This window comes from Coloeus monedula (genome assembly GCF_965178545.1).
Source record: "Coloeus monedula genome assembly, chromosome: 10".
Classification (NCBI taxonomy): domain Eukaryota; kingdom Metazoa; phylum Chordata; class Aves; order Passeriformes; family Corvidae; genus Coloeus; species Coloeus monedula.
In genome coordinates, this window is record NC_138790.1 from 3,107,960 (window position 1) to 3,133,625 (window position 25,666).

Below are 25,666 nucleotides of genomic sequence, written 5' to 3' on the forward strand. Positions count from 1 at the left end.
AAATTTTCCTCATGCATCTGTAACAGAGACCCCAGAGACAGAGCCAAGTACTTTGTGTGCAAGGATTACAGCTGCAGGCACATCAGCCTTTCCTGCTGGCACTCCAGGAAGCCCACGCTGTTGGCAGAGGTGTAGCTGTGCACTGGGGGCACACTGCAGCGTGGTTTTTTGCTGGAGTTTGTTTATTAGTTGCAGTCTTTAGAGTCAGGCTCGACTGGTAACAGGGTATCTCTGCCTTCCTCTGTCTCACTTTGCAGCTGGGAGGGGGCCCAAGTGGTGGCATGGGTCACCCACGGAGGTGGTGGAGTCTCCATCTTTGGTGATAATCCACTGCACAGATGCAGCCCTGCATGAGCAGGGATTGAACCAGACAGCCCTGAGCCTGTGTGACCTCAGGACAGCATGAACACCCTGGAGATGCCACTTTAATTGTGTGTAAACCCTTGTGACTGTCCTTCCCTGGGCAGCAACAGAGGCGAAGGGCTCAGCTGCTGCTGTGCCCAACTCTACAGTGCTCCTCATCTGTTTATGCCTTGGAGCCAAGAAGCGGAACTGATTAATGTACTTCTGACTGTGCTTTTTGGTGGGGGAATTTTGCTAAATGCCATGTGCTCAGCTCAGCAGGTTGTTGCCAGGACAGTGGTGATGAGCCAGCCTCAGCAGCAGCAGCAGGAGTGCGGAAGCACAGGGTCAGTGCACCAGGTGCTCTGTGGGTGGGTGCAGCTTGTAATGGGAATGGTGCCTGATGCCTCATAAAAATGGAAGTCTGACAGTTAATGTCTCCCCAGCAATCAGGCACTAACCCTGCCTAGCAGAGGACTTGGCTCCTGGCACGCCAGCCCTTGTCCCCTGGCACAGCTGCGGTGTGGGCACTGCCAGGCACAGAACACCTGGAGCCCACGCCTGCTGCTGCTTCAGCAGAGCTAAAGCTGTGCTGCTGGGGCCAGTCTGAAGGACTGCACTGGTGTAACAGAATCACTGCTATGACCAGGGAGGAGAAGGGAGCAGTCACCAGAACAGCTCCAGTCTGTTGGGTTAAATGTGTCAGGAGTTACTGCACAAAGTCTGGTGTCTTAAGCAACGAAGCAGGACAGTGTTATCCTGGATCAAGGCCAAGCATGAAGAGGGAAATCTGTAGTGTAGGGGTTGTTCAGCCTGGAGAAGAAAAGGCTCCAGGGTGACAAGGGCGGGAATAGCTTCACACTGACGGGGCAGGGTTAGATGGGGTATTGGGAAGAAATTCTTCCCTGGGAGGGAGGTGAGGCCCTGGCACAAGGTGCCCAGAGAAGCTGGGGCTGCCCCATCCCTGGAAGTGTCCAAGGCCAGGTTGGATGGGGCTTGGAGCACCCTGGGCTAGTGGAAGGTGTCCATGCCTGTGGTGGGGAGGGGTGGAAGTGGATGGTCTTTGAAATAGTGAGACTATGGCTATTAAGCCATGCAGTCCCAAATGCATCTCCCCCTCATGTACACCTTAGCTCCATAGCAAGAACATAATGCATAAGGACCTGTTTTAATTCTGTTCTTGCCTAATGCTCCTGTTAAGGAAACTTCTCATGCTTGTAGTTAAGAGAAAAACAAAGTATTTCACAGAACTGATACACCACTGAAATCCCCACCACTTTTAAAGTTCACTGAGGTAAGGCAGCTGCAGTTTTGCTCGGAATAGCAAAGCTTTTGGCTTTTCGAGCCTGAGCTCCTGCACTATAAATGCACAGACATTTGAGCTCAATATTCTCAAACCAAGAAGAGGCTTTTGCTGCCTGCTGTCCTTCCAGAGGCTCCTGGTTTAGAGACCCCACCTCAGCAGTTGCATCTTTAAGAAAGATGCTGAGCTGCAGGTTCAGCACAGGAGCAACTAAAGGATCATTCACTCACCAGCCCAAAAACCATAGGGAAAGACCCTTGCTCACTGTGGGGCAAGTGCCACTCAAGCTCCACAAAGGCAGCTCTGCCACCTCCTCCACACCATCCCCACTCTGTCTGGAGAGCACTTGGTACAGGGTGAGCTGAGATCCAGAGTTGTGGAAAACTACTGAGTAACTTGAACGTGGAATGGTGGGCCCAGGAATAAGAGGCTGAGAGAGTTTTATACCAAGATGCTATTTACTTTGAACAGTCATATTCAGCCACATGTCTAATCAATCCACATGGATACACCTACAACAGGTAATTTAAAAAATAATAAATGAAGACGCTAATAAATTAAGTACATTTAACTTAGATGGGACAATGGTCTTTGTGAGAGCGGCGGCAAAGGCTGGATCTGCAGTCACTCCTCTAGGATGCAAATGCCAAGCAAGAAAATCCCTCTGGACTCCCCATCCCTTCAGTCCTCATCCTGCTTGAGACCATAACTGAACATTCGTGCTGGCCTCTGTCCTTCCCATTGTCCCATGGGATCTCCACATTCCTCCATCCTCACAGCATGCAACACTTTCCTTTTTCTTTCACTGCTTCACTGCATTTTTCCTTCTGTTAGTACACAAACACTTTTCTATCTAATGTAAATCAGAGTCTCCTCAGCCCATCAAAGCCACTTCCAACAGCATCTTGTGGCACTTAGCGTGTGTCAGTCCTTCTTGTGGAGGCACCCAAAGGTGACAGCTTTACAAAAGAGAACAAGCTGCAAACATTTCAGAGTTAATACAGAAATTTAATAGAGTCCACAGACACTACTGCTCCATCTGGAATCCAGTGACTTTTACACCTTCATGAGAAACAGAAGATGGATCCCACCCCGAACTGAAATAGAAGATTAGGGATTTTCAGAAGTCTTTGCATGACAAAAGCACAAGCAACAGTGACTTTCAGAGGCTTGTTCTCCTACAGTGCTTAAATGCCTTGAAAACATCACCCACACCAGAGTGGAGAGTGTTTGCCATCCCGTGCCTTACTTAACTCCTACTACAGGATAAAGAAACTGGAGCTGTGATATGAGAACAGTGATTGAGTTCAGAGGACAAACCATGCACCCCCCTGCACCGATCCACAATACACCAACACCTCAACAGCTCAGCAGAGACTTGGTCCTCCTGCTTCCCTGGAAAACTGCTGCTGTGGCAGCTCCTGAGGAGCAGAGCTGTTCTGGGAGAGCTGCGGTGTCTGTTCAGAATGAGCTGTGGGTAAGCCAATGCACCGTGTGCTCCTGTTAGTCTGAGACAGCTGTGCCAGCAGGCCGATGGTGACAGCAGCAGGACGGGTTGTGCCGCCAGCCCCGCGGAGCACCTGGGGCCTGGGAGCCCTGGCACCCGCTGCTGCCAGCCAACTACACCACTGGAAGCTGCTGCTTTTCTCCCATGTGTGCTGATCATCCAGTCAAAATGTAAAAACAAGGTGGTACCTGCCTTCAGGGCAGGTGAAGGTGTTACTGTACAGGTACAATGGAACAAGAACCCTTCCGCGATGTGTGCGCACTGCAGCACTGCTGTTGTTGGGTTCTCTCTAAGTAGGTTCAACTGGAACGGACTTGACCCTCTTCCACACCATCGGGAATGGATGCGATCCCTGTCTGCAGCCCCCTCACTCCCACTTTCCATCCCAGGGGAAATGAGCCTCCTGGGTCTTTGCTTTATCAACTCCAGATACTCCTGTTCCCACCTGCTTCTTTTGTTGGTGTTGCCAGCAGAGATCCAGCTCTGCCCCACTTCAGTCTGTGTGAGTGTCCTTCTCCTTGGGAAGCAGCAGGCTCGACCTGGCCGGAGAGCTGGTGGCTCTTTTGATCACCTCCATCCACCTACCAAGAACAGACATGAGAAAAGCTTGCCCCTCACTCACAGATAACTTTGTCCTTTGGTTATGAGCTGTAACCCTTTCCCAAACCTTCCAAAACAGCCATTTTCTTTCTTTTACAGGTCTTCTGGGAAATTAACTCTTCAAAGGAACAGCTTGAGATGTGGTAAATACCCTGCAGAATACAGTTGTCTGTCCAAGTAACAGGTCCACAGTGCTCTGAGATCCAGAGAACTCTCATGAGAGCTCCCTGTGTTCTCTCCTCAGTGTTATCAAGGATGGCAAGGTGGCAATAATTACTGCTTTTCTTAACAGTAAATTAGGAAATAGGTAACAGCCTTGCTCAGATGGAGGAAAGCAAAGCAGCAGTGAAAAAAGCAATACAAATCCACTGTCAGTTAGACATTTTCCCCTTGACATCACTACATGAGCCCAGTGCATTAAAGAGCACAACTTATGGCCCGGGTAGCTGATACCTAAGCTGTTCACAAGTGTGTGACACTCTCCCAAGGAAGGGGGACATGTGACACCTCAGTAAAACCACATTCCAAAACAACCAATATGGCCCTGCATGACAGGACCCAGTGCAAGGGTTCTCAACGTAGCAGCAAAGTGTTGTATGTTTCACACTCTGTGGAACTCCCTAAGAGCAATTAATTGTAATTATAGAGGATAATAAAATGTAATTACAGAGAAACCAGCCAAGTGAAAGGGAGCCCTGCACTTATTGCTCTCAGCCTTGTGTTGTAACTTCTTCTCCCAGAGATGGAAGATAAAAACCAAAAAACTCTTTACAGAACCTGGAAATCTGACTCCCAAAGAGCTGGTGGAGCTGAGCACCCCACAGCCCCTTCCTCCCACATCCCTCCCTGGCTCCAAGGAAGCCCCAGACTCCTGGCACAAAGCCCAGCTCACAGCTCTAGGTGTATCCCCACCTCTCCCCACACAGAGGAGGGTTCTGTCAGAGGAGGGATCTCCAAATATCATCGGTGGGGAGAGGAAGGGAATGTTACTCCTGAGAATGTGCTGGAAGATCACTCAGACTAGGAGGAAAGAGAGGATGGGATGACCAACCACTGAGTTAAGAGCAGGTTATACACCAAGACAGAGAAAACAGAAAATTACCTCTCAAAGGTGTATTTGCTCTCAGCCCTGAAGAAATACACGTGGGACTTGAACTGCAGCTTGAAGACATAATCCTTCTGAATCCCATCTGCTTCCACAGGGCAGCTGACCGTGTAGCCGAGCAGCGGGAGGCTGGCCAGGGGATAATCATCCTGCAAGAGCCCAAGAGCCCAGCCCTCAGTGCAAGGCACCCCTGCCATGCAGCCCCTGTGCCACAGGTAAGGGCTGTGCACTCTTGTTCAGGAGACAACAGGAGGACTCTTCTGCAAGGCCACCAACAGCTAACAATGAAACCTTCCCCCAACTCCTTTCATTTTTTTTACAGTTATTTGCTTCTGCTCCTCTGCCTGACGCTGCCTCCTGGGCTCCCTCCTCCCTCTCTGCACCCTTTCTATGGAACTCCAAGCACAGATCTGACAAAAAAGGTAAAGTAACCCTCACAAAAGAAATGTGCCCTCAAGGCAAGAAGCCAGAATAACCCAGTTATAATAAACCAGTTAATAAACACAGTTTATTTGGTTAATAAGATGAAAAGATTGTGCTGCACCATGGTTCATTATCAAGCAGGTGCTGAATGTACCGTGGGCAGAAAAATCCCTGGAGCCCGTCAGGCTGAGCTGAAGCCCAGCAGGGAGAGAAGCTGGCAATGGAGGCCCAGAGGCTGCTGCATCCCTCACATCCTTTAGTCACTGCATGAGGAGATGCTTCCCCCTCCCCCACAGAAGGTCAGTACCATCAGAACTGGGAATCCTGATGAAGTTCCACAAGCAGTGCCCACAGCCTTTCAGAGAGCAGCTTCATTATGAACTACCTCCTCTTCCACTTGTTACTCTCCTTCAAACAGCAGCGATTTGCCCCTGGAGCTGAAAGTTAAGGATCCCCAGGTCCCCCCAACACCCCGACCATCATCCCCTCACCTACACCTGCCCACCTGGTGTGTCTTGTAGAAGAACAAGCAGAAGTTGGTGAAGACCACCCACAGTTTCTGCCAGCCATTGCTGTTCTTGAACTTCCTCAGCAAATACCCAGAGAGCTGGTTCTGGCACAGAAGGAAAAGAGGATTCCCATGAAATCCCAGGTTGCCCTCCTGCTCTAGGTGAACAGCTCAACGTTGCTCCTGCGCTTGTTCCCTGGTGTCAAAGGCCTCCCAGGTATGGAGACAGCCCCCAGGGCCCATCCCTTTCAGCCACCCTTTCTCACATGCAGAAAACCCACATGGAACACACTGTGTGAGAAGGGAAATAAAGCAGGAGAGGAAACAGAGGACTGCACAGCTGGGAGATAACATGTGGCAGCTACACAAAGCCAAGCCAGCGTGGAAAGGGGGGCTGCAGGGAGGGGAGCACCACTGCCTTGGAGTCAGCCAGCGGGATAAGGAATCCTATGGCATGGAATGACAGTGCATGGATTTTGTAATTTGATAAAAAGACAGGATACACGACAGATTTACAGAGAGTACCATTTTTTGAGGCATAAACAGGAGGAAATCCTGCCTTAACAAGGCAATGGTACAAGTCTGCCTCTGAGGACGAGCATCCTCACGTGAGCAGTTAGGAAGCAGGACATTTTCCTGGGCATCCCATGGCTCCTCCCCACCAGCACAAAATGTGAGAGGCATCTTTACCTGGATCATGCACAAGTAATCAGACAGGGATAGGCTCTGGTTCCGGTACCAACAAACATGGGTGATTGTGTTGGGCCGTTGGGCCTGGCCCAGCAAATAGCGAGGAGGAAGCTCTGGAGAAACAGCAAGAGAGCAGAAAACTGAGCACAGAAAGGGGGAGAGAAAGAGAAAAACAGAATGTTAAGGTGAGAGGAGTGATGCAAGAAAGGTGGCTGTCAAAGGAAAATGGATTGTGAAAAAAATGACGGCGTTAGAACACGGAACAGATCAGAGTGAGAGGGAGTGCAAGAACTCACACGTTCAATCCCAGAACCTCTAGCAGGGTGGGCTTGTTATCCATGCACAGAAGTGTGAAATGGTGTCTTTCCCAAGGTGTCAGCAGGGAAAGGCCTGTCCCTTCCAACAGAAACCACAACAGAAGCCAGCTCGAGTGTCCAGTGTCTGCACCTCAAGCCCAGGTCACATCTATAGCACTTCTCTTACCAAGCTAATCCACACGGTCTCTACATCAGAAAAATGCAGGAGCTCCAGTGCCCAAACTTTTAACTCCAGTTAAACAAGTGCCTCAAGAGCAGAGCAGGACAGGCAGGCACAGACATGCTGCAGCCCCCTGCCCCATTGCTTTTGTCAGGTTAGTGACCTTCTTTTTCTCTCCATGTCATTTAGGGTCCTTCCCACTTCTGGAAGTCTTCCAAGCATGCCAGCCTCCAGGAAGGTGTTCTACCCTGCCAAACTGCTGCCTAAAGTAAAACCATAGAGTTGGTGCAAGCAGTGTAAGGAGTGCTGAGCTGATCTGTCTCGAAATCTGCAGGATTCAGTGCCCAAATGTGCCACCAGTGCTGCCCTGCACTGTGAATAACAGCAAGACCGCAGGTACCAGCGGCTCATAGAATCCCAAGAAGGTTTGGGTTGGAAGGGACCTTAAAGCTCATCTGGTTCCACCCCCTGCCATGGGCAGGGACACCTTCCACTACCCCAGGTTGCTCAGACCCCCACCCAACCTGGCCTTGAACACCTCAGTGGGCACATAATAAACATCTCTGCTCAGCATCAAATGATGCTGCCATGAAGACACTTGACTGCTCAGTCCTGCCAACGAGGCAAGGGCAGAGAATTCCAACTGAATTCCCTCTTCTTAATTCTGTGTGCAGTACAGCACCTAACCAGAGCTCAGTACAGCATGGTCAATCTCTAAAGGAAAATATCATGGATAGGGAACTTACAATCGTAGAACCATTAAGGTTGGAAAAGACCTCCAAGATCATCAAGTCCAACCTTTGACCAAATCCCACTGAACAATATAGCGAAGTGCCACATCCACACATTCTTTGAACATTTCCAGGGACAGTGGCCCCACCACTGCCCTGGGCAGCCTGTTCCAATGCTTAACCACTCTTTCTGTGGAGAAATTCTTCCTGATTCCCAACCTGAACCTCAACTGGTGCAGCTTGAGGTCATTCCCTCTTGTCCTACCCCTTGTTCCCTGGGAGCAGAGCCCGACCCCCACCTGACTGTCCCCTCCTGTCAGGGAGTTGAGCAGAGCCACAAGGTCCCCCCTGAGCCTCCTTTGCTCCAGCCTGAGCTCCCCGAGCTGCTCCTGGTGCTCCAAACCCTCCCCCAGCTCCGCTGTCATTCTCTGGATACACTCCAGCCCCTCAACGTCCTTCTTATCATGAGGGGCCCAGAACTGACCCCAGCATCAGCAGTGCCCAGCACAGGAGGATACTCAGTCCTCCAGCAAGCAGGATGAAACCCAAAGGAGCAATTCAATCCCAGGATATCCTGGGTTGCCTTTAAACTTTCCCTGCTTTGATCCTGCTGCCGAAGCAAAGCCATGCTGCACGGAGAGCAGAGTGTGAGTAGGGACACGCAGACGAGCACAGAGGGGACAGGCATGCAGTGGTGTTGGGTGGCCCACGCTGTCCCTGGACACAGAACCACTGCCGAGGCGCAGGGGCAGCTGGAGGCCAAGGCAGGGGGACAGAGCGAGGCGAGCGCTGCGCCCTCGGTACCTCGACGGCCACACTGTGGTCGGTCATGGAGACGCTGGTGTTGCGGTACCAGCACACGTGCATGGTTGTGTTGGCACGGTGATGGCTCTGCCTGTCCAAGGAGCTACGAGAGGAGTGAATGTCATCTTCGGACTCCTGTTCTACAGAGACCTCATCAGAGGATCCTGGGGGAGGAGAATTGGGTAGTGGTTTAAGAAAACCGTGCAATACAAAAAAGCAAGAGGAGCTGGGGTTCCTGAGAAAGGCTGTTTTCTCTTGCCATGGTCCAGTTTTAAGTATGTCAAGCTGAACTGGTGACACAGCTCCTATGACCATGCTAAGCACATCAGTCTGGGTTTCATTATTCAGTTCTGCCTGGGGCAGCTGACGCACAGGATCAAAGGAGAGTTTGGGTTGGAAGGGACCTTAAAGCTCATCGGGTTCCAACCCCCTGCCATGGCAGGGACACCTTCCACTGGAATAAAATCACAGAATGGTTTGAGTCAGTGCTGTGTCAAACGAACAAAAATGACCACACTTCATCTTGAGTCAAGGAACAGGACAGAGGGCTCCAAGATGAAATCCTCCATGTTTCAGCACAGCCATAACACCACCAGACAGGCACAGGAATACTGGGCTGTAAAAGCTGACCTTCAGAGACACCACATTTTGGACAAAAAAATTCACCACGCGGTTAAATTGAGAAAAATCTCTGTAAAAGGTGACTTAAGGACACACTTAAGGACTTAAGTTGCTATAAAATTAACAACTCTGTAATGGGAGCATCTCTGCTGCATTTAAAGCTACCTTGAACATCAGTCTAGGAAGACAAAGCATGTCTCTTTTGATTAAAACCAAAGCCCAATTGACTCTCCATTATCATATGAATTATAAAAATACTTCCTTTATGTCATCAAACTCACAAAAGGAAAAGCAGAAAGGACAGAACTGCTGCTGCTTTCCAAGGAGGCAGGGAACAGCACTTACTGTTGGAGCGGTTGCACACCGAGTTTTCCAGAAGCATCTCGGATTTCTCAGTAGATTTCTTGGCCATTTCAATTGCCACATTGAGGTCTTCCATCCACTTGCTCATCTCCAGGCGGGTACTGCAAGGGAAGAAGTGGGAATGAGGATCCACCAGCCCAGAGCTGAGCCCATGTGCTGAAGGCACAGGTCACTGCCCAAAACAAGGCACAGCGTCCTTCCATTAGATAAATAAAAACAAAATTAGAATTCCTCCAAAGCAGGAGCTTTCCAGAAAGCAAACTGAAGTCATACAGCCTCCACCTCTATATTCAATCCTTGAAACAAGACTAAACTAACAATTAAACACTTGGACTTTACAGCAAATAAAATGAACTGACAGCTGGCGGGGGTCAGGAGAGGAACTCTGGAGATGGGGGATATGAGCCATGATTTTTGGAAGGATAAATGGCAGCCTGAAGCACAGCCCATCTTTTAAAGGGCATCTGGGACGTACCTGACATCTCAAGCCAGTAAAACCCAGAGCACAGGAAGAGGAGACTTCCTTCACCCCTCCCAGGATCCACTACAGAGTGAGACCTTCACAGCCCTTCCAGGTGTATCAGTGTCCACAGGGATGCAGCAGTGGAAGGTCTGGCTTTAGACACAGCCACAACATTTCCTTGTTTTGGTAACCATCTCTTTTTTCTGAAAGTTTTTAATTTAGACTGAAAATTCCACACATGGTCTAAGCCCAGCAGCAATTTTTTTTTTTTTTTTGACAGGCAACCTTTGAGCTATTTTTAAGTCATGACAAGGTAAAACTTGTATTTATTTTTCCAAATTTAAAAATCTTTCAAGCACCTTATGACTCACAGCTGCTGAGAAATAGCTGATCTTAAAAAAACCTGTGTTTTCAGGTCTTAGGTTGGAATTAAAAAAATACATCTGCATACCAAACATATTGGCTCATGTGCCATTACACACCTGATTGATAAATATACTGTAGTGGTTATTTTTCAAGAACAGGTCATCAAGCAGTAAAAAACCCTGTGATTTAAGGCTGAGATTTAGTGCTCCCACCCTGTATCGTTGGCATTCCTGATTCCAGCTGCCTTTTTATAGCAGACTTGGAGAAAGACACAAACTCCTACAGCTGTTTCTGAGACCAGGTGTAGGAGACATCCTAAGTACAAAAAGGCACCAAACTCACTGCACAGGGATAATTTAGGCTGAAAAGAGATTGTTTTTATTACCAAGTCAGCCTTTAATTTCTCCTCTCCCCAGCTTCCTCCATGAGATCCTGCAGGAACTCTCCCCTCCCCACAGCAATTCACATGTTCTGAATTTTCATTCTTTTGAGTCTCTAAAATATTTTTATGTTTAGATTTTGTCTCCTGAAGTGGTGTGAAGGATGACACTGGAAACTCCCAAATAAACAAACACACTGGCAACCTTATTGCTGCTGTTTGTGCTTTGAGTCAGATAGAAACAGAGAATCCCAGGATGGTTTGGGTTGGAAGGGACCTTAAAGCCCATCTCATCCCACTCCCTGCCATGGGCAGGGACACCTTCCACTAGCCCAGGCTGCTCCAAGCCCCATCCAACCCGGCCTCAGACACTCCCAGGGATGGGGCAGCCACAGGCACCCTGTGCCAGGGCCTCACCACCCTCATAGGGAAGAATTCCTTCCCAATATCCCATCTAACCCTGTGGCACTGGGAAGCCATTCCCCCTTGTGCTGTCACTCCATCCCTTGTCCAAAGTCCTTCTCCAGCTTCCTCGTCGGCTCCTTCAGGCCCTGCAAGGCCACACTGAGGTCACCCCAGAGCTTCTCCTCTCCAGGCTGAACAATCCCAGCTCTCGCAGCCTTTCCTCCCAGCAGAGCTGCTCCATCCCTCTGCTCATCCTGGAGCCTCCTCTGGGCTCTCTCCAGCAGCTCCACGTCCTCCCTGTGCTGGGCCCCAGGGCTGGGGCAGCTCTGCAGGTGGGGTCTCACCTGAGGGGGCAGAGGGGCAGAATCCCAACCCCTTTCCTGCTGCCCACGCTGGGGATCAGCCCAGGATAAAGTACTCCTTCCCAAAATTCAACACTGAAAAAGGAGTTGTGAGGAGTCCTGGGCTTGTTTTGAAGTCCAGAGGATGCATGAAACACCCCTCTGGCTCTGCACCACTTGAGCAGTAACTTTCTGGAGAAGGAATCCATCAAAGCCATAGGCAACTGAGGAAAACTAGGATTACCTGGCTGCCACCACAATGGTTTTCTGTGCAGAATAGATAGTGAAGCAGTGTGGCACAGACCATTCATTCTCACTCTCCTCCACCTGCAGGAAAAGAAAAGATTTTTTTCATCAGTGCTCAGTCATCAATAAACACTAAAACTGTCCTGTGCTGGCTGGGACTGGAGACAAACAGAATTCCAACCCGGCTGCAGAAGTGCAGAAGAGCAACTCTTTGAAGAATATCACCTACTTCCAAGTCTATTTTGGCTCTCTACGAAAATCTATGGTGTGTTTCTACTGCAGGAGCACAACACCACTTCCAACAGGGCAAGGAAAGGAAGGGGTTGGAGCAGATCTGGCTCATTACTCACCGGAGGGTCGAGCACTATCAGCTGCAAATCAAAGACAGAAAGAACAATCCTGTTAGAAAAGGTGTGGGGAGGCAGGAGGATTGGTTATAAGCCAAGGTGTGTGCAGGGGGACAAGACACCAGGATAAATAAATGCCTATTTCCAGATCAGCCTCTCACAGCAGTGTGAAAATGAATGGACAAGAGGGTGTGCTCCAGCTGTTTTGCTAATGTGGAAGGAACAGACTCATCTCCTGCAGATAAAGAAAGCTCTGCTTGACACACATCAAGGTCCAATTGCTGCTGAGATCAGCCTTGGAGCAGTTTGTGGCTTTGGTCCTTGTGCCCTGAAGGAATTCCTCAACCTGCCTTAGGCAAAGCCATGTCCTTAACCCTATGATGCAACATGGAACCACTTACCAACATGCCATGCAGAGAGAGATGTCCGTGGATTTTGAACTGATTTGTCCCTGTGACCCCTTTGCTTGTGTACAGTAACATATCTGAGAACTGGAAAGGCAGGAAGAGAACAATCAATGTTCTGAAAGCAGCAGGCAGGGCCAAGGATTTTTTGACATCTCCTTACAAATCTGTTGTTTAAAGGCCACTGTAATGCATGAAAAATGCCATTTCTCTGTCTCAGTCAGTTTGGCCAACTACCCTTAAAATCTCTCTTTTGTTTACCCATAAGAGAGGAAATTAAGTTTTTAAATTCTATTAAAACTCTGTGCCATTAAGGAACCAAGTTGACCAGAAAGTAGTGTCACACTCATGCCCTCTTAAAACATTGCTTGGAGTGAGTTTTCAGTCTCAGGTGCTGATTTTCAACACAAGCACATGAAAACACACTTCCCCAACAACTTTATCTTGAAGACTTTGGGTTTATAAAAGTCAGAAGCAACACCCACCAGAAAGAACATCCTCTGCTGTAAGCCCTTCTTAGTGAGCTTGTACAAGCAACCTTCCCGGATAAACTCCTGCAGTGGAAAAGAAAAAGTCAGACAATGTTTGATCTTTCCTGACTCAAGGGAATTTTATTTTCATCCCAGAGTACACAGATGTTGATTGGTGCCCAGCAATGATCACTAACAGATTTCTTAGAGGCCCGATGACACTTTTCCTTCCTTTTTTATGATGTGAATCAGCTCCTTGCTGCAGCCAGCATTTAAATCAGTGAAGGAAGAGAAGGGAAAAGAGCAGAATTCCTGTTGGACACCAGCAGTTCACCTCTCACACTTACATCCCACTGCAGTGACTGCCATAGCATCCCCAAAGCACATGTGATGCTCCTGTATTTATGCCCAGAACATCTATCAAAAACAAAGACACAAAAATCCAGGCAGGAACTGCACAAACTCCTGTAATACAGAGGCCCCCACACCAGCTTAGCCCAGTACAGTGGCTCTCACCGTCCCTCCATTCTCTGAGGCTGCACCAGGCAGACACAAGCAGAGCTGGGAGTGGATTTCCAGTACGACACACCAGTTCCCACTCACACACACAGCACCATACCCCAGTATACCCAGTATCTGTACTGGAAACATGAAACTGCAGCCACAGTTTAAGCAGAAGCATTTCTGATCTATCCCTCTGAATATCACCAAGGTGATGATCCCATCATCCATGGCATTCACTAAGAGACAGTTACATGAAGCCTTTAGAGTTGTCCCGTAGACATGGGGGGCAGCAATGGCAAATCCACGCTTCAAAGGCACTTCCTTGGAAATAAAACCAATAAAAGCTCTCAAAACTAAGCAGAGGCACTTACCCTGCCAGGTGCTGTGAGATTGTCTATCCCAATCAGGTCGTGCTGCAGCTCTGTAAGCTTCTGGAAGTTTTCCAGGCGGATGAGGCTGTGCTGCAGCTGTGAGGTCATTTCTGTGACTTCCTTCAACGCGTCTGTGTGGAGAACAGCACCAATGGGACCAGAGCAGAGCAACCCAGGCCACCCATTTCACCCCTGGAAAATTGAATCTGAACTTTAGATCCGAAATTTATAGCCAATTTTCGAACAGAATAGTTCAGTCAGAAGGGACCTACAGCGATCACCCAGTCCAGCTGCCAACTTTAAGTGTATTTTAGAGGGTAAATAGAGACAAGCAAGTGACTTCACAGCATTTCCTGTGCTTCTGGAGATCATTGTGTATCTCAGATCTTGCTTAAACAAAAAGTATTTATCATGTAGCTGAAAGTAAATGAAAAAAATCAAATCCAACTATTTCTGCCAAAGATTACTTTGTCATGAATGGAATTTACTACACATGCTTTTGATGCTACAAAACAAGCACTTTTTGGTCATATTTTTACATCTAAATGACAACGAGTTCATTAAAAAAACCACTATTTTTGTCCCCTGCTAAAACAGGAGACAAGAAAAGGACTAGTTTTCCAGCTTTGGCTGAAACATTGGGATCCATCATGAGAAAACCAATTTCTGGAATGCCAGGAAAAAGAAGCACTTACGTGAAATTTGTGGACATAAGTGAACATAAGTGCTCAAGGCGAGGTTGGACGGGGCTCTGAGCACCCCTGGTCTAGTAAAAGGGTATCCCTGTCCATGGTGGAAGGGGAATGAGATGAGCTTTAAGGTCCCCTTTCAACCCAAACATTCTGAGATTCTGTGAGCCTATAATTCTTGTCTTCCCAGGGTAGGATTTTGGAAGTCTGTGGGAAGGGGTGTTGCCAGCAGGACATGGCTGGGTGCTCACTCACTCCGGCAGTCGGTGAAGTCCCGGTGCTCTGCTGTGTAGTGCTTGCACAGCCTCCCCAGGATCAGCTTGTAGTGCATCAGTCTCTGGATGGGTTTGAGCAGGAAGGTGTTGAGGGGCAGGTAGCAAACCTTCTGCAGCTCAAACTCCTTATAAACCATCTCCAGCTTCTTGAGGCGTTTGGTTGCTTTCTCCAGTTCCGTCAGGACCTCGTCGTGCTTCTGCAGGTAACTGGTGAACTCCTGTGGAATTGGACAAAAAGTTACTTGGATCAAAGGAAAACAAGTCTCTCATAACTAAAGCAGGCAGGCAGCTCCCAGTCAAGGTTAAAACAGGGGTCTGTATGGCATTGTGCCTGCTGGGAACACCAAATGCTGGTAGTGGAAACGGCAGTCCCACACTCCTGCGCTCCCATTCAAGCCACTGGTTTTAATTAAATTACTCCACTACTACAGCACTAATGTAACTGTCCCTCAAAGGCACTGTGCTCCACATAAAGTTGACTTCATTTCAGAAGAAACTATTCTGCTTTTAAAAAATACGTATGTTTTTAAATTAAATAACCTTATGAATCAAGGTCTCAATAGGGGAGCTAAATAAATAATGTTTGTTTTCTGCTGAATAATCAACAAACACCTTTCCTCAAGGTAAATGTAGGTGGCTAAATAAGCAACAGTGCTTCAAAGCCTTCCTGCAATTATTTTACTCTGTTTTATTTTTAAATTGTTTCTCAACAATAATTGTCTGCAAGTTACTTCAAGATTGACTAAAACAGAATGGGTTTAGATGGGATATTGGAAAGAAATTCTTCCCAGTGAGGGTGGTGTGAGATACTGGAATCTTATAGTGCATGGCTTAAAGATTATTATGAAGCTTCTGCCCGTTTGGCAAAACTGTATAAAGCAGCTACAAGCTCAGAAGCCCAGCCCCCCCTGAAGACGCCTGACTGGAACTTTGGACTGTGAGTTAAGATGCCTTGATAAGATAAAGGGAACACTGTTGTTCATCATCTCAGGTCTAGGGAGAAATAAACAAGGCTGAGGGAAAGGAAGGCATCCACAAGAGAGCCAAACCCAGCAGAAAATCATCCCTGGCTGGGTTTGGGGTGGGGGAGGCCACAGCCCAAGAGGCCGGGTTTGCACAGACCCCCGCAACGAAGGCGAGAGGAGGAGAGTTCTGGGTGCGTGGCAAACCCACTGGTCAGAGGCAGTGAACACAAACTGGAGCAGTTGTTAAACCACATCCCCCCAAGGAAGGCCACATCCATGGGACAGTCACGTGGGAGGCAGCTGAGAGGGTGTCACAACCCATCAAAGACCCCCCAAAGTGCTCCCAAAACTTATTCCTGTGGCCTTGCAGCACAGGACTGCACGTGATGCAAAGTGATTCAGTCTGCTGCAAGAGACAGTGTCAAACTGTCCTCCCTCCCAGGGAGGTACCATCTGGCCTGAGCATACATGAATCCATTGGATTCTATGCTTTTTGGGGTCTATGTTTTCCCACCACCAAGATGACCAGCTGGAGAGGATCATCAGGATGTTGGTGGGATCCATGGAGTGGTGATATTTTCTTTAATCTGTCTCTGCCATTCTCCTTCTGTCCCCCCACCTCTTTTCTATTTCTTTCTCTTCTCTCTCTCATATTTACTATTAAATAAAGCCCATACTACTGACTTTGGCATATGGTCTTGTTTGCACCTCAATTCAGGCAGAGGCATTTCTAATAATTTTAAGAACCAGACCATAACAGGTGGGGAGGCTCTGGCACAGGGTGCCCAGAGAAGCTGGGGCTACCCCTGGATCCCTGGAAGTGTCCAAGGCCAGGTTGAATGGGACTTGGAGCAGCCTGGGACAGTGGAAGGTGTCCCTGCCCATGGCAGGGAGTGGGATGAGATGGGCTTTAAGGTCCCTTCCAACCCAAACCATCCTGGGATTCTGTGATTAATGGAAATACTAACCCTGAGCTCTGATCCTTGACAAAACAAAACAAAACAAAACCTCAGTAATCCCAGAATTCCAGGTCTTTAATCCTGTATCTACCTTCAGAGTGCGCATGTTCCTGAGCATGACATCTCCGATGCGCTGGTGATCCCCTTTCACGTGGGCATTGGTTCTGCCTTCCCTGGAACACACACAAGGAGGAAAGAAGAAGGCAACATACATATGGGGGATCAAGACATTTCTGTTTTCCCCCTCCATCTTCCCCTGTAATTCAAGACATAATCTTTAGCCACTTGACGTTCCTATTTCACTGTTCAGATTGAAAACTTGGTATATTAAATATGGATGCTGCACAAAACAGCAAACACAAAGCCATGCTTAGAAAACTGAGAAAGGACTAGAAAGGAATTTGTGTGAAATTCTATTCGAGAGTTTTATGTTTCAGACCTCCAAATTAATGTCATAACATGACCCTACCCGATTTTGTGAATTTATTTTTGTTCATACTTTGTTTACATTGACCACCTCCTTTTGAAAGGTAGTTATACTGTAATACATAACATGTCAGGTCAGGAGAAAATAATACGAAGGTTAAAAGACTAAAAACATGATCTGTGAAATAAACTGCATTGCAAGAACCAAACTCCCACCTTAATCACAAAGATGTTTCCTAGATTTTCACCTAGAGATTCATTAACTGGAAGGTGTGGAAAAAACACACACACTGTCTTTTTGATCTTGTGTTCCTTCTTTTTTCTAAGGCTTGAGAGACACTATCAGGTTGTATGAACAATTGGACTTGACAATCTTAAGGGTGTTTTCCAACCTAAATGATTCTGTGATTACAAAACCCTCAGTCTGGTGCACAAGTCATACAACTACAGGATATTATATACAAGGCAAAGCTTGAAAAACGGGCTTTGTGCAAGGTAGTTGGCACTTTTTTAATAACTTTCAATTCGTAAAAGATTTCTCCTTGCTTCTCTTGACGTGGAAATACCAGTTGTAGTCTGGTTTTGACATGAGGATATAGAAAAAGGTCCCTCCCCTCGCTTACCAGAGTGAGAGCCTTTGTTCAATCTCCTTCAGAAAGCCTCGATGGAACTCATAGATGGGGTCAATGTTGGAGAAGAGCAGTGTCATCAGGCCCTCTGGCATGGCATTCTCCTTGATCACAGCACTGCGGAACCACTGCCAGAAAACCAGAAATTCTCATCAATCTCCCTGCTTCAGAAATTCATTGTTAGTATGAAAATTCCTGCTCCTGCAGTGATGGGGTAGGAGAAGATATGCACAGGGAAACAGCAGGAAGGAAGAAGAAATATTTAGGGAAGACGTAATTTGTGAAAAATGAAAAGATGGGGGGTTTTTTTCCTTGCCAAATATTAGGAAGATGAGGCACATGGCTGGCTCTGGGCACAAGCTTGTTTCTGAATGCAATGATGGGATGGTTGGGGACAGCTGAGTGACAGTCAGTTACCCAGTGGCTGCCCCAGCTGCTGCCACTTCCACGCAGATACAACTGCTGTCATACACCTGGAGCCCTGTTACTCAGCTGAAGACATCTCGTTGCAGGTCACATTCCACACTTTATCTCTTCCAGGTCCCCGCTTTCTGGCAGGGATGGGGATATTACAAAAATCCTCTGAGGTATCAGGTATTCCCCCTTCTTTTAGGAGAAGTGCTGGGAAGCCTGTAGGAGGAATTGGAGTGAGATGGTGCTCAATGAGCTTGCAGAGAACACCTCCACTGAGGCCACGCAGAGTTAAGGGACTTTTTTTGATGAAATTAAAACAACAGCTTACAGAAAGGCAACAGTCCCAGTGCTCAAACATGGAGTTCATTAGCAAAAAAGCTCTTTTAGAAACACAGCTGCAAGTTCATGCTGCCCTCCAAACCGGGACTCACTTGTCTGTTCTGGGTGAGAGGAGGAGGAAACAGAAGCAACAAAACAAGAAAATACTCTTCAAATCCCCATGGGTTTGATGCCCTTTGCAACTGTCATCTGCTCTCATATTCAAAGGCACAAGGCTGTTAAACGCTTCCCAAGGAAAACCATGGAGAAGATGGCTAGGTTATAAGCAGAGCTGGCAGCTATCACTGAAACTGAACTCAAAACATTTTGAGGCTGTCCCTGTTCATGGTTTTCAGACCAAAAGTTTGCCTAAGTCATCAGGATGGCACAGGATGTAGCTGCTGGAGCAAATGATGGAAGCCCAGAGAAGGTATCTGCTCTCCCACAGAAGGAGCTATGGAACAAGGAAGGGGACAGCAACTTGGCTCATGGATTACTCTACATCACAGGAAGAAATTCCAAGCTTTTCCAACCTAACAATCACCAATCTGTTTAAAAAAAAGGGAAAACAAATAAAATCAAGCCCACTTACCACTGTAATAACCTCCAGGTCCTTTAAATAGGTGCGTTCTGTGGCAAGGATCTCCTTGGCTATGAAGTACGCCTTGTCGGTGGGGTAGCGCTGAAAGGACACACAGCCACCAGTCAGTACTGAAATACAAACCTCTTTTTACTACTGGCCATCAAACCTTACATCCACTTGCCCTTGCTGTGTGCAAATGGAGCAGATCATTACTAACAGGACATCTCTCTGTTCAGTACTGGTCATTTTCTCTGCTGTCGTTTCGTCTCTGAATCGCGCGTTCTTTTCCTCCGAGTTCGGACTGAAACGCAGCAGAAGCCAGGCTTTCCTTCTAATTGATGTTTATTATTTCCTTATCCATGGCACAGCTGCACAGAGCGTGCCTCCAAGTTAACAAGGTGGAAAATGGCTCTGAGTTCTACCTTGCAAGGCCATTTAAAGGTCCAAATCAACCAATTATGCAATGCTAAGTAATGTGTTTTTATTTATAACCCAGTAACTATCTATTCATGACCTCCAGTGCAGGGGTTTTGACCCAATACCAGAACAGCCACATTTGTGAAGAAGGAGAAAAGATGAAGAATAAATCCACTTCCAAAATCCTCCATATTGTTACATATATATTATTATATCTCAGAAATCTAAATTCTCTAAACCCAGGGTTCCAACAAGTATCACATTCCCAAATACTGACGTTACTACAAAACATTCTTTGTATTGCAAGGGTATTAAAAAATAATGTCAATTATCATAGAACCACAGATGGTTTAGGTTAGAAGGGACCTTAAAGCTTATCTCATTCCAACCCCCTTCCCACTAAGGGCAGGGACACCTTCCACTAGCCCAGGGTGCTCCAAGACCTGTCCCACCTGGCCTTGGACACTTCCATTACATGAACTTCCATCTCAAATCAAGGAAGCACTTTACAAAAATATGGAAACACATATTCCAAGATACCTAGATTTTAAACACTTCTCCAACCAAACACAGCACAACAGATCTGCAAACAGTCCTTTTCCAAAACCATTTATTTCCACTTACAGCTTTTATTCAAGCTTTTACTCCTTTGAGGACCATATTAATGAGCTAAGAAAAACAGAAAACTGCAGCAGTTGGTGGCTGCATGATTGCTCTGGGCTGCTATTTGAAGAGAAGACAGAATGGATATGGAAGAACAAAGGAATGAAATGGTGGTAAGAGATGTTCTGCAGCTGCAACAACACAAAATCAGCCTGAAAACATAGATTACTAAAAATAATGAAATATTAAGGAACTAGTCACTCTTCAAGGTAAGGGACTGCTCTGTCTCCTTAGCTCACTATGCTGTACTGTAGTTCCCTGCCAAATGCCACTGAGTTACATCAAAATTTCGTCTCCTCCATTTCTACCCCTCCTGAGGGAAACACTGCTTTGAAAATTCTTTCTTCTGTTTCCTTGTATGTTCTGAGTTAATTAAAAATTCTCTTTATGGAGTCACTTTGAGATGCCTCCAGTGCTGTCAGCACAGCTACTGAGTGTTTCCCAATCCTCCAGCTCAATGTTGCCCATGGAGGAGATTCTCCTGGTTGCTCAGTAACCTCTCTGTTGAGCCCACAGAGAATCCCTGGAGGTGTGTATCCTCAAATAATTAATTCTGAAACACTGTCTAGTCTCTTCTCAGGTTATTTTATGCTAGTTATTGTAGTTCCACACATCAGCCCCCTCCCTGGAGGGACCAGAGGACATACTTCTACTCACTCCATAGCCATCCTCTTAACTTCAGCATACCTGTCTCAGGTACAAGGTGTCAGGCAAAGTCCTACCTAATCTTGGCTTTTTCCCTTGGGCTATTTACCTGACTGCAGTCTCATATGTTGTTGAACCCTTTCTCAAACAGCCTCTTCCCAAAGGAAACAGCCATCATTTTTCTGCCCTCCCTGGAGCCTGAGGTGACACAGTTTCACCATCTCACTTACCAGCCTCAGCAGTTCCTGACATGACAGGAGAATTTCTGCTATCAGGGATGTTTTTACACAGCTCTGGGTACATCCCCTTCTGGACTATGTACAGCATCCTACTGCACTTCTTTGAAATCTTACAGAGCATGAAGGTGCATGAAAACGTGGGAGCATGACTTTTACACAGGCAGGTAGGATAGGGGGATAGGGGGATATTTTTAAAAACTAAAAGAGGGGGAACTTTTTAAAAACTAAAACCACACCATGGTCATAACTTGTCACTTCTCATAGCCTGCATGGATCACGTTTTTCACCACCTCTGAGCATTTCTGCAGGTTTTTGCTTCATTCTCCAGCTGACTGTGTGCTAACCCAGGGCACAAGAGATGCTTTTCTTTTCCCAGGTATCTTCTCTTCCTTTCTCCCTCCCCAACACATCAGCCCTTTCTGTTTATTCTCAGAAGTTCCTGCTCTTTCCAAATTGCTCCCTGGTGGAATTCAGTGCCCTTAACTTGCTTTTTTCCAGCCTTGCACCACTCCTAAGTGCATCCCTTGTGCTGAGTGCTGGCAGCAGCTGCTGGGCAGACCCTGCACCAGAGGAGTGGAAGGTTGGTCTTTTTTTGGCAGAGGCCCTGCCAAAAACCTTCTTTACTGCTCAGGCTCTGCAAGGGGAAAGAAAATCAGCTCATGCCCCAAAAAACCAAACACAAGAACTCTCTGAGGTGGCAGTCTCCTTCTAGAGTTCAAAGAAAATGTTTTTACAACCACAGCAGGCATCAAGGCAAATATTCCCACTTGGAAAAACTGGTGTTTCACCGTATCATGTACACACAATCCCACCTGGAAACCTTCAACACTCACCAGATGCAGCAACCCCCAGCTTGTGGGGAGTGAAGAGCTCCACTCTACATTATTTTTGTAATAGCCAAAATGTTTAACTTTTCACTTCAAACACCAGGCTTCAGAAGTGTTAAAAATAACTCTGAATGGGGGACCTCCCCCAAAAAGCCTAGCTTCGATGCCCTTTCTTAAGTGGGTTGCCACAACCAACCTCCATTAGAAAAGGAACAGGGAGAAATCTACCAGTAAGATGAAAGAAAAGCACAGTGATTTAAAAAGAAAGAAAAAACCTCATCTTTCTCAAGGTTTCAGTACAGGACCAGCAGCACCATGGCAGCACAGAGCAGAAAGCACACATTGTGAGGGCTGAAGAGTTTGCAGAACATGCCCTGATTAACCAGGTGGAACTACAGCACTATCACCTTCAAATCAGACCTCTAGTCGGAGAGATATTGCAAGATTACATTTTTCTTGTACAATAAAGCTGTAAAGCTCCTGTGAAATTGAACCAATTTAACACTGGTTTCCTCCTGGGTCTGTTTCACTTAAAACAATGTCTCTGAATAGACATCTAAGCCTTGGAATGCTCAGGAGCTGATCAAGCTTAAGATCAATACAATAAAAAGAAGTTCCCTTCTAAGGAGTCCCACTTCTATAAATTAGTTTCAGCCTGAAGGAGAGCACAAGCTGCCAAAACACCAGACCTTGCAGAATGCAGCAGAAAGGGTTGGGCTTCATGTTTAAGTCAGCTAACACAGACTCTGCTCATTATTTCCAAGCTATAAGGATAAATGAGAGGAGTTATTTTTAAAATAACTATGGAAACTAATAGATCAGCCAAAGCTATAAACTCCACCTCAAAAAGTCTAAATGAGACAGGGAAGCTACCAGCTGGGCAGGTTGTCTGCAGCTCAGCTCCCAGTTACTGGTTAGACCTTCCTCTCTCTCTGGCAGGCACTTACACCACGTCCACACCATGGGTGTTTCTCAACAGCATCACAGAAGTGCCTGGAGGTGCCCAAGAACATGGTAAAGACACCAAAGAGCAGGGGCCTGTGACCTTCTTGCCTGAGGATCCTGATCCTGACAGAGGTAAGACAACCAGAACACTGGATGGGGTAAGCAGAAGAGCAGAAGCAAAGACCACAGAAAGTGGTTTCTTCCTCTGTGTGGATGTATGGAAAACTGTAGATCCCAGTGTGGCCACTGACTCCATATGGAACTGAGTTTGGACAGTGGAGCCTTCCTTGCACTGTAATGGAAGGTCCTGGATCCTTCTCAAGCACCAGAGTCAACAAACCTCTCTGCAAGCAAGGCAAGGAGAGCAGAGAGTCTTCCAGAAAAACACTACTGTTAGGTGGACTTCTCTATCCTACTGGAAGAAATGCAGCAAATCCTGAGCTCTACATGGGGGTGAGGAAAACCTCACATCATGTGGGGGAATCCCTGGTTAAAGCAACCAGTGCTCACCGGTAGGCAGGCAGAAAGCATTCCAGGCACAGAGCAATACCTAGACATAAGCACATCTTGAAGACCCAAAGCTGTTCCTGGTTTGAGACTCACTGCACCTGGCCCCTCTTTCCAGAAAGTGAGACTCAAGCTTCTGCAAGGCCAGAGCACTGTGCACCTCTCTCTGGACAGAAGGGTCAGCCACGGAAAGAACAACTTCAACAACACAGCCAGCTCTGCTGACCAAGCCCATGATGAAATGGGTGTGAGAGAATTCACACTGAGCTCAGGTCCTCCACAGTTCAAGAGGAACACCTCAGGACCCCTCCAAAGGTCCTGTTATGGTCAGAAAGCATGACCTGGAGAAACAATGTATGGTGAGATGGACCAATGAGACCATCACGAGACTGCACGGGAAGGAAGGAACCCAGGAAACACACAGCTTACACATTAACAAGTAAGGATCTCTGAGGATCATTGTGTCCAGCCCCTCATTCCTTGCAGATCCACCTGAAAATAAACCATATGACCAGGGGCATCATCCAGATGTTCCTTGATCTTTGTTAGGCTTGGTGTCGTGATCACTTCCCTAGGGAACCTGTTCCAGGGATCAGCCTCGGGGTGAAGAACCTTTCCCTAATGTCCAACCTGACCTCGTTTCCATTCTGGGATACAAAAAGTGGATTTTGAACACAGTTCCCTGACACACTGCTCCTGCTAAAACAGGGGTAGGTGGTCCCAGTGGCCATGCCAAGAAGACACAAGAAATGCCAGGAGGTCATCGGGAACTCCTGCCACAACAGCGCAACACATCCCACCAGCCTTCAGCACTGCAGTTTTACCACAGCCACCACAGAATAAAACACAATCAGCATTCAGCACCCAGCAAGCACAGCTCCTCACCTGGCACCTTCAGTGCCCACAGCACAGCTCCCACATGGCACCATCATTCCCCAGCTACATCATGACCTTACCTTCCTTTTCATTTCGTCATCCTCTTCTATCCTGGCCCCGCCAGCATCGCTGAGGACAGGGCTCAGCAGAGGGGATGAGCCCTGAGTGACTGCATTCAAGTTCACCTGAAACGCTGGGGTCAAGCCTAGGGCACTCTTCAGCACAAAGGAGGAGAGCTGGGGATGGTCCACGGGGAGGCCTGGATGGGAAGACAACAAGGAAATGGAGTGGAAAAGGAGAGAAAATTATTTCAAAGATAGTGCAAATAAGGTGATTATCCACTGTTACAGCAAACCAGAATTGCAATCTCATATTATTTTAAAAAAAGTAAAAGAGCAAAAAAGCATACAAATCCAAAGACTTCAGCGTGTATCTCAAAGTAAAGGGAGCGTTCCCTGCATCCCAGAGGTTGGATGGCAGTGTAGTAAGGACAGACACTGCCACAACCACAGCTGAGGGAAGGATAAACTGCTTATTGTCAAGGAAAAATTGCTGCTGAGTAGCAGCACAGTTCACAACACAGGGTTATACTGCAGGGACAAGAATACAGCTTTTAATTTTTGCTTTTCAATATAAGAGTTACTTTTCAACACAGGGAAAAGCTAGGACACATTATTCCATGACTTGCCACTCCAGGAGACAAAGTATGTTAGAAATACCCTGGTTTCTGAATGCATCTCCAAAACTGGCCCAAAGGGAAAGGAAAGCCTATTGCTATACAAAGAGGGAGCATGGAAAAAATTTCATTCCTGGCTTTTCTAAATATGCAAGCAGAGTAATCTCAAGGAAAACCATTTTGCAGCACTGAGTATTAACTGGATGGACACAAGCCACAGCTAAACCTGTTAGAAGCAACAGGCACCACTTTGCTTTAGATTATTAAATGTCTTTGTTAAAAAATTATTATTATTATTTTGTGGACCCTTTAGAGATTTCTGACCCATCACAGTGAATTCAAGCCTCCTCTTTTCAGCATGTAGACCCCCCTCGGGGGTGAAAATGACCATTCAAGATCAACTTTTTTGGGCCAAAGGAAGGCAACAGACACATTATGCCCACAGAATTCCTCCTAACCTCACATGCTGTTTTTCTGATCTTCCCTGTGATAAACAAATGAGTTTTCTCAGATCAGGCAATGAAACAGGTACCAGCACTTAAACATCTACAGCTCTAACACCCTCCCAAGCCTCCCCAGCAGGATTTGTTGTGCCACAAGTGCTAAACCACCCACCCGAAGACAAATGGGGAAATCAACATCCAACCCCAAACTGCCAAATCATCATTTCCCAGACTGAAAATCATCACAAAAGGCTTTAAAAAAACCAGTCCTCACAGATACACAGTAACTCCTCACACTGTCATGGGTGCTGCAGGAGGAGTTGGGAGCTTTCGATTCCCAGCTGCTCCGGCTTGGAAAGCACACCCAGGGCGAGGCAGCCCCAGCCTGTAATTCCACATG

At 47.1% G+C, this 25,666-nt stretch overlaps 1 protein-coding gene across 2 annotated transcripts in view; it reads right to left on the reverse strand.

The window, feature by feature from the left end:
* Positions 1–2,742: 2,742 nt before the first annotated feature.
* The window catches only part of FARP2 (FERM, ARH/RhoGEF and pleckstrin domain protein 2), a 74,463-nt gene continuing 51,539 nt past the window's right edge, over positions 2,743–25,666 (reverse strand). Inside the window, exons 14-28 of one of the 2 annotated variants that reach the window (XM_082287923.1) lie at positions 24,228–24,406; positions 19,038–19,127; positions 17,708–17,841; positions 16,750–16,831; positions 14,715–14,952; positions 13,771–13,901; positions 12,911–12,979; positions 12,423–12,512; positions 12,025–12,045; positions 11,673–11,755; positions 9,457–9,575; positions 8,491–8,654; positions 5,786–5,893; positions 4,855–5,006; positions 2,743–3,733 (exon numbers count right to left, since the gene is read on the reverse strand). In XM_082287923.1, coding sequence (XP_082144049.1) covers positions 3,646–3,733; positions 4,855–5,006; positions 5,786–5,893; positions 8,491–8,654; positions 9,457–9,575; positions 11,673–11,755; positions 12,025–12,045; positions 12,423–12,512; positions 12,911–12,979; positions 13,771–13,901; positions 14,715–14,952; positions 16,750–16,831; positions 17,708–17,841; positions 19,038–19,127; positions 24,228–24,406 — 1,748 coding nt within the window. In that variant the 3' untranslated portion in view covers positions 2,743–3,645. The remainder of the gene's footprint in view (positions 3,734–4,854; positions 5,007–5,785; positions 5,894–8,490; positions 8,655–9,456; positions 9,576–11,672; positions 11,756–12,024; positions 12,046–12,422; positions 12,513–12,910; positions 12,980–13,770; positions 13,902–14,714; positions 14,953–16,749; positions 16,832–17,707; positions 17,842–19,037; positions 19,128–24,227; positions 24,407–25,666) is intronic. The other variant, XM_082287924.1, reaches the window with a different exon arrangement.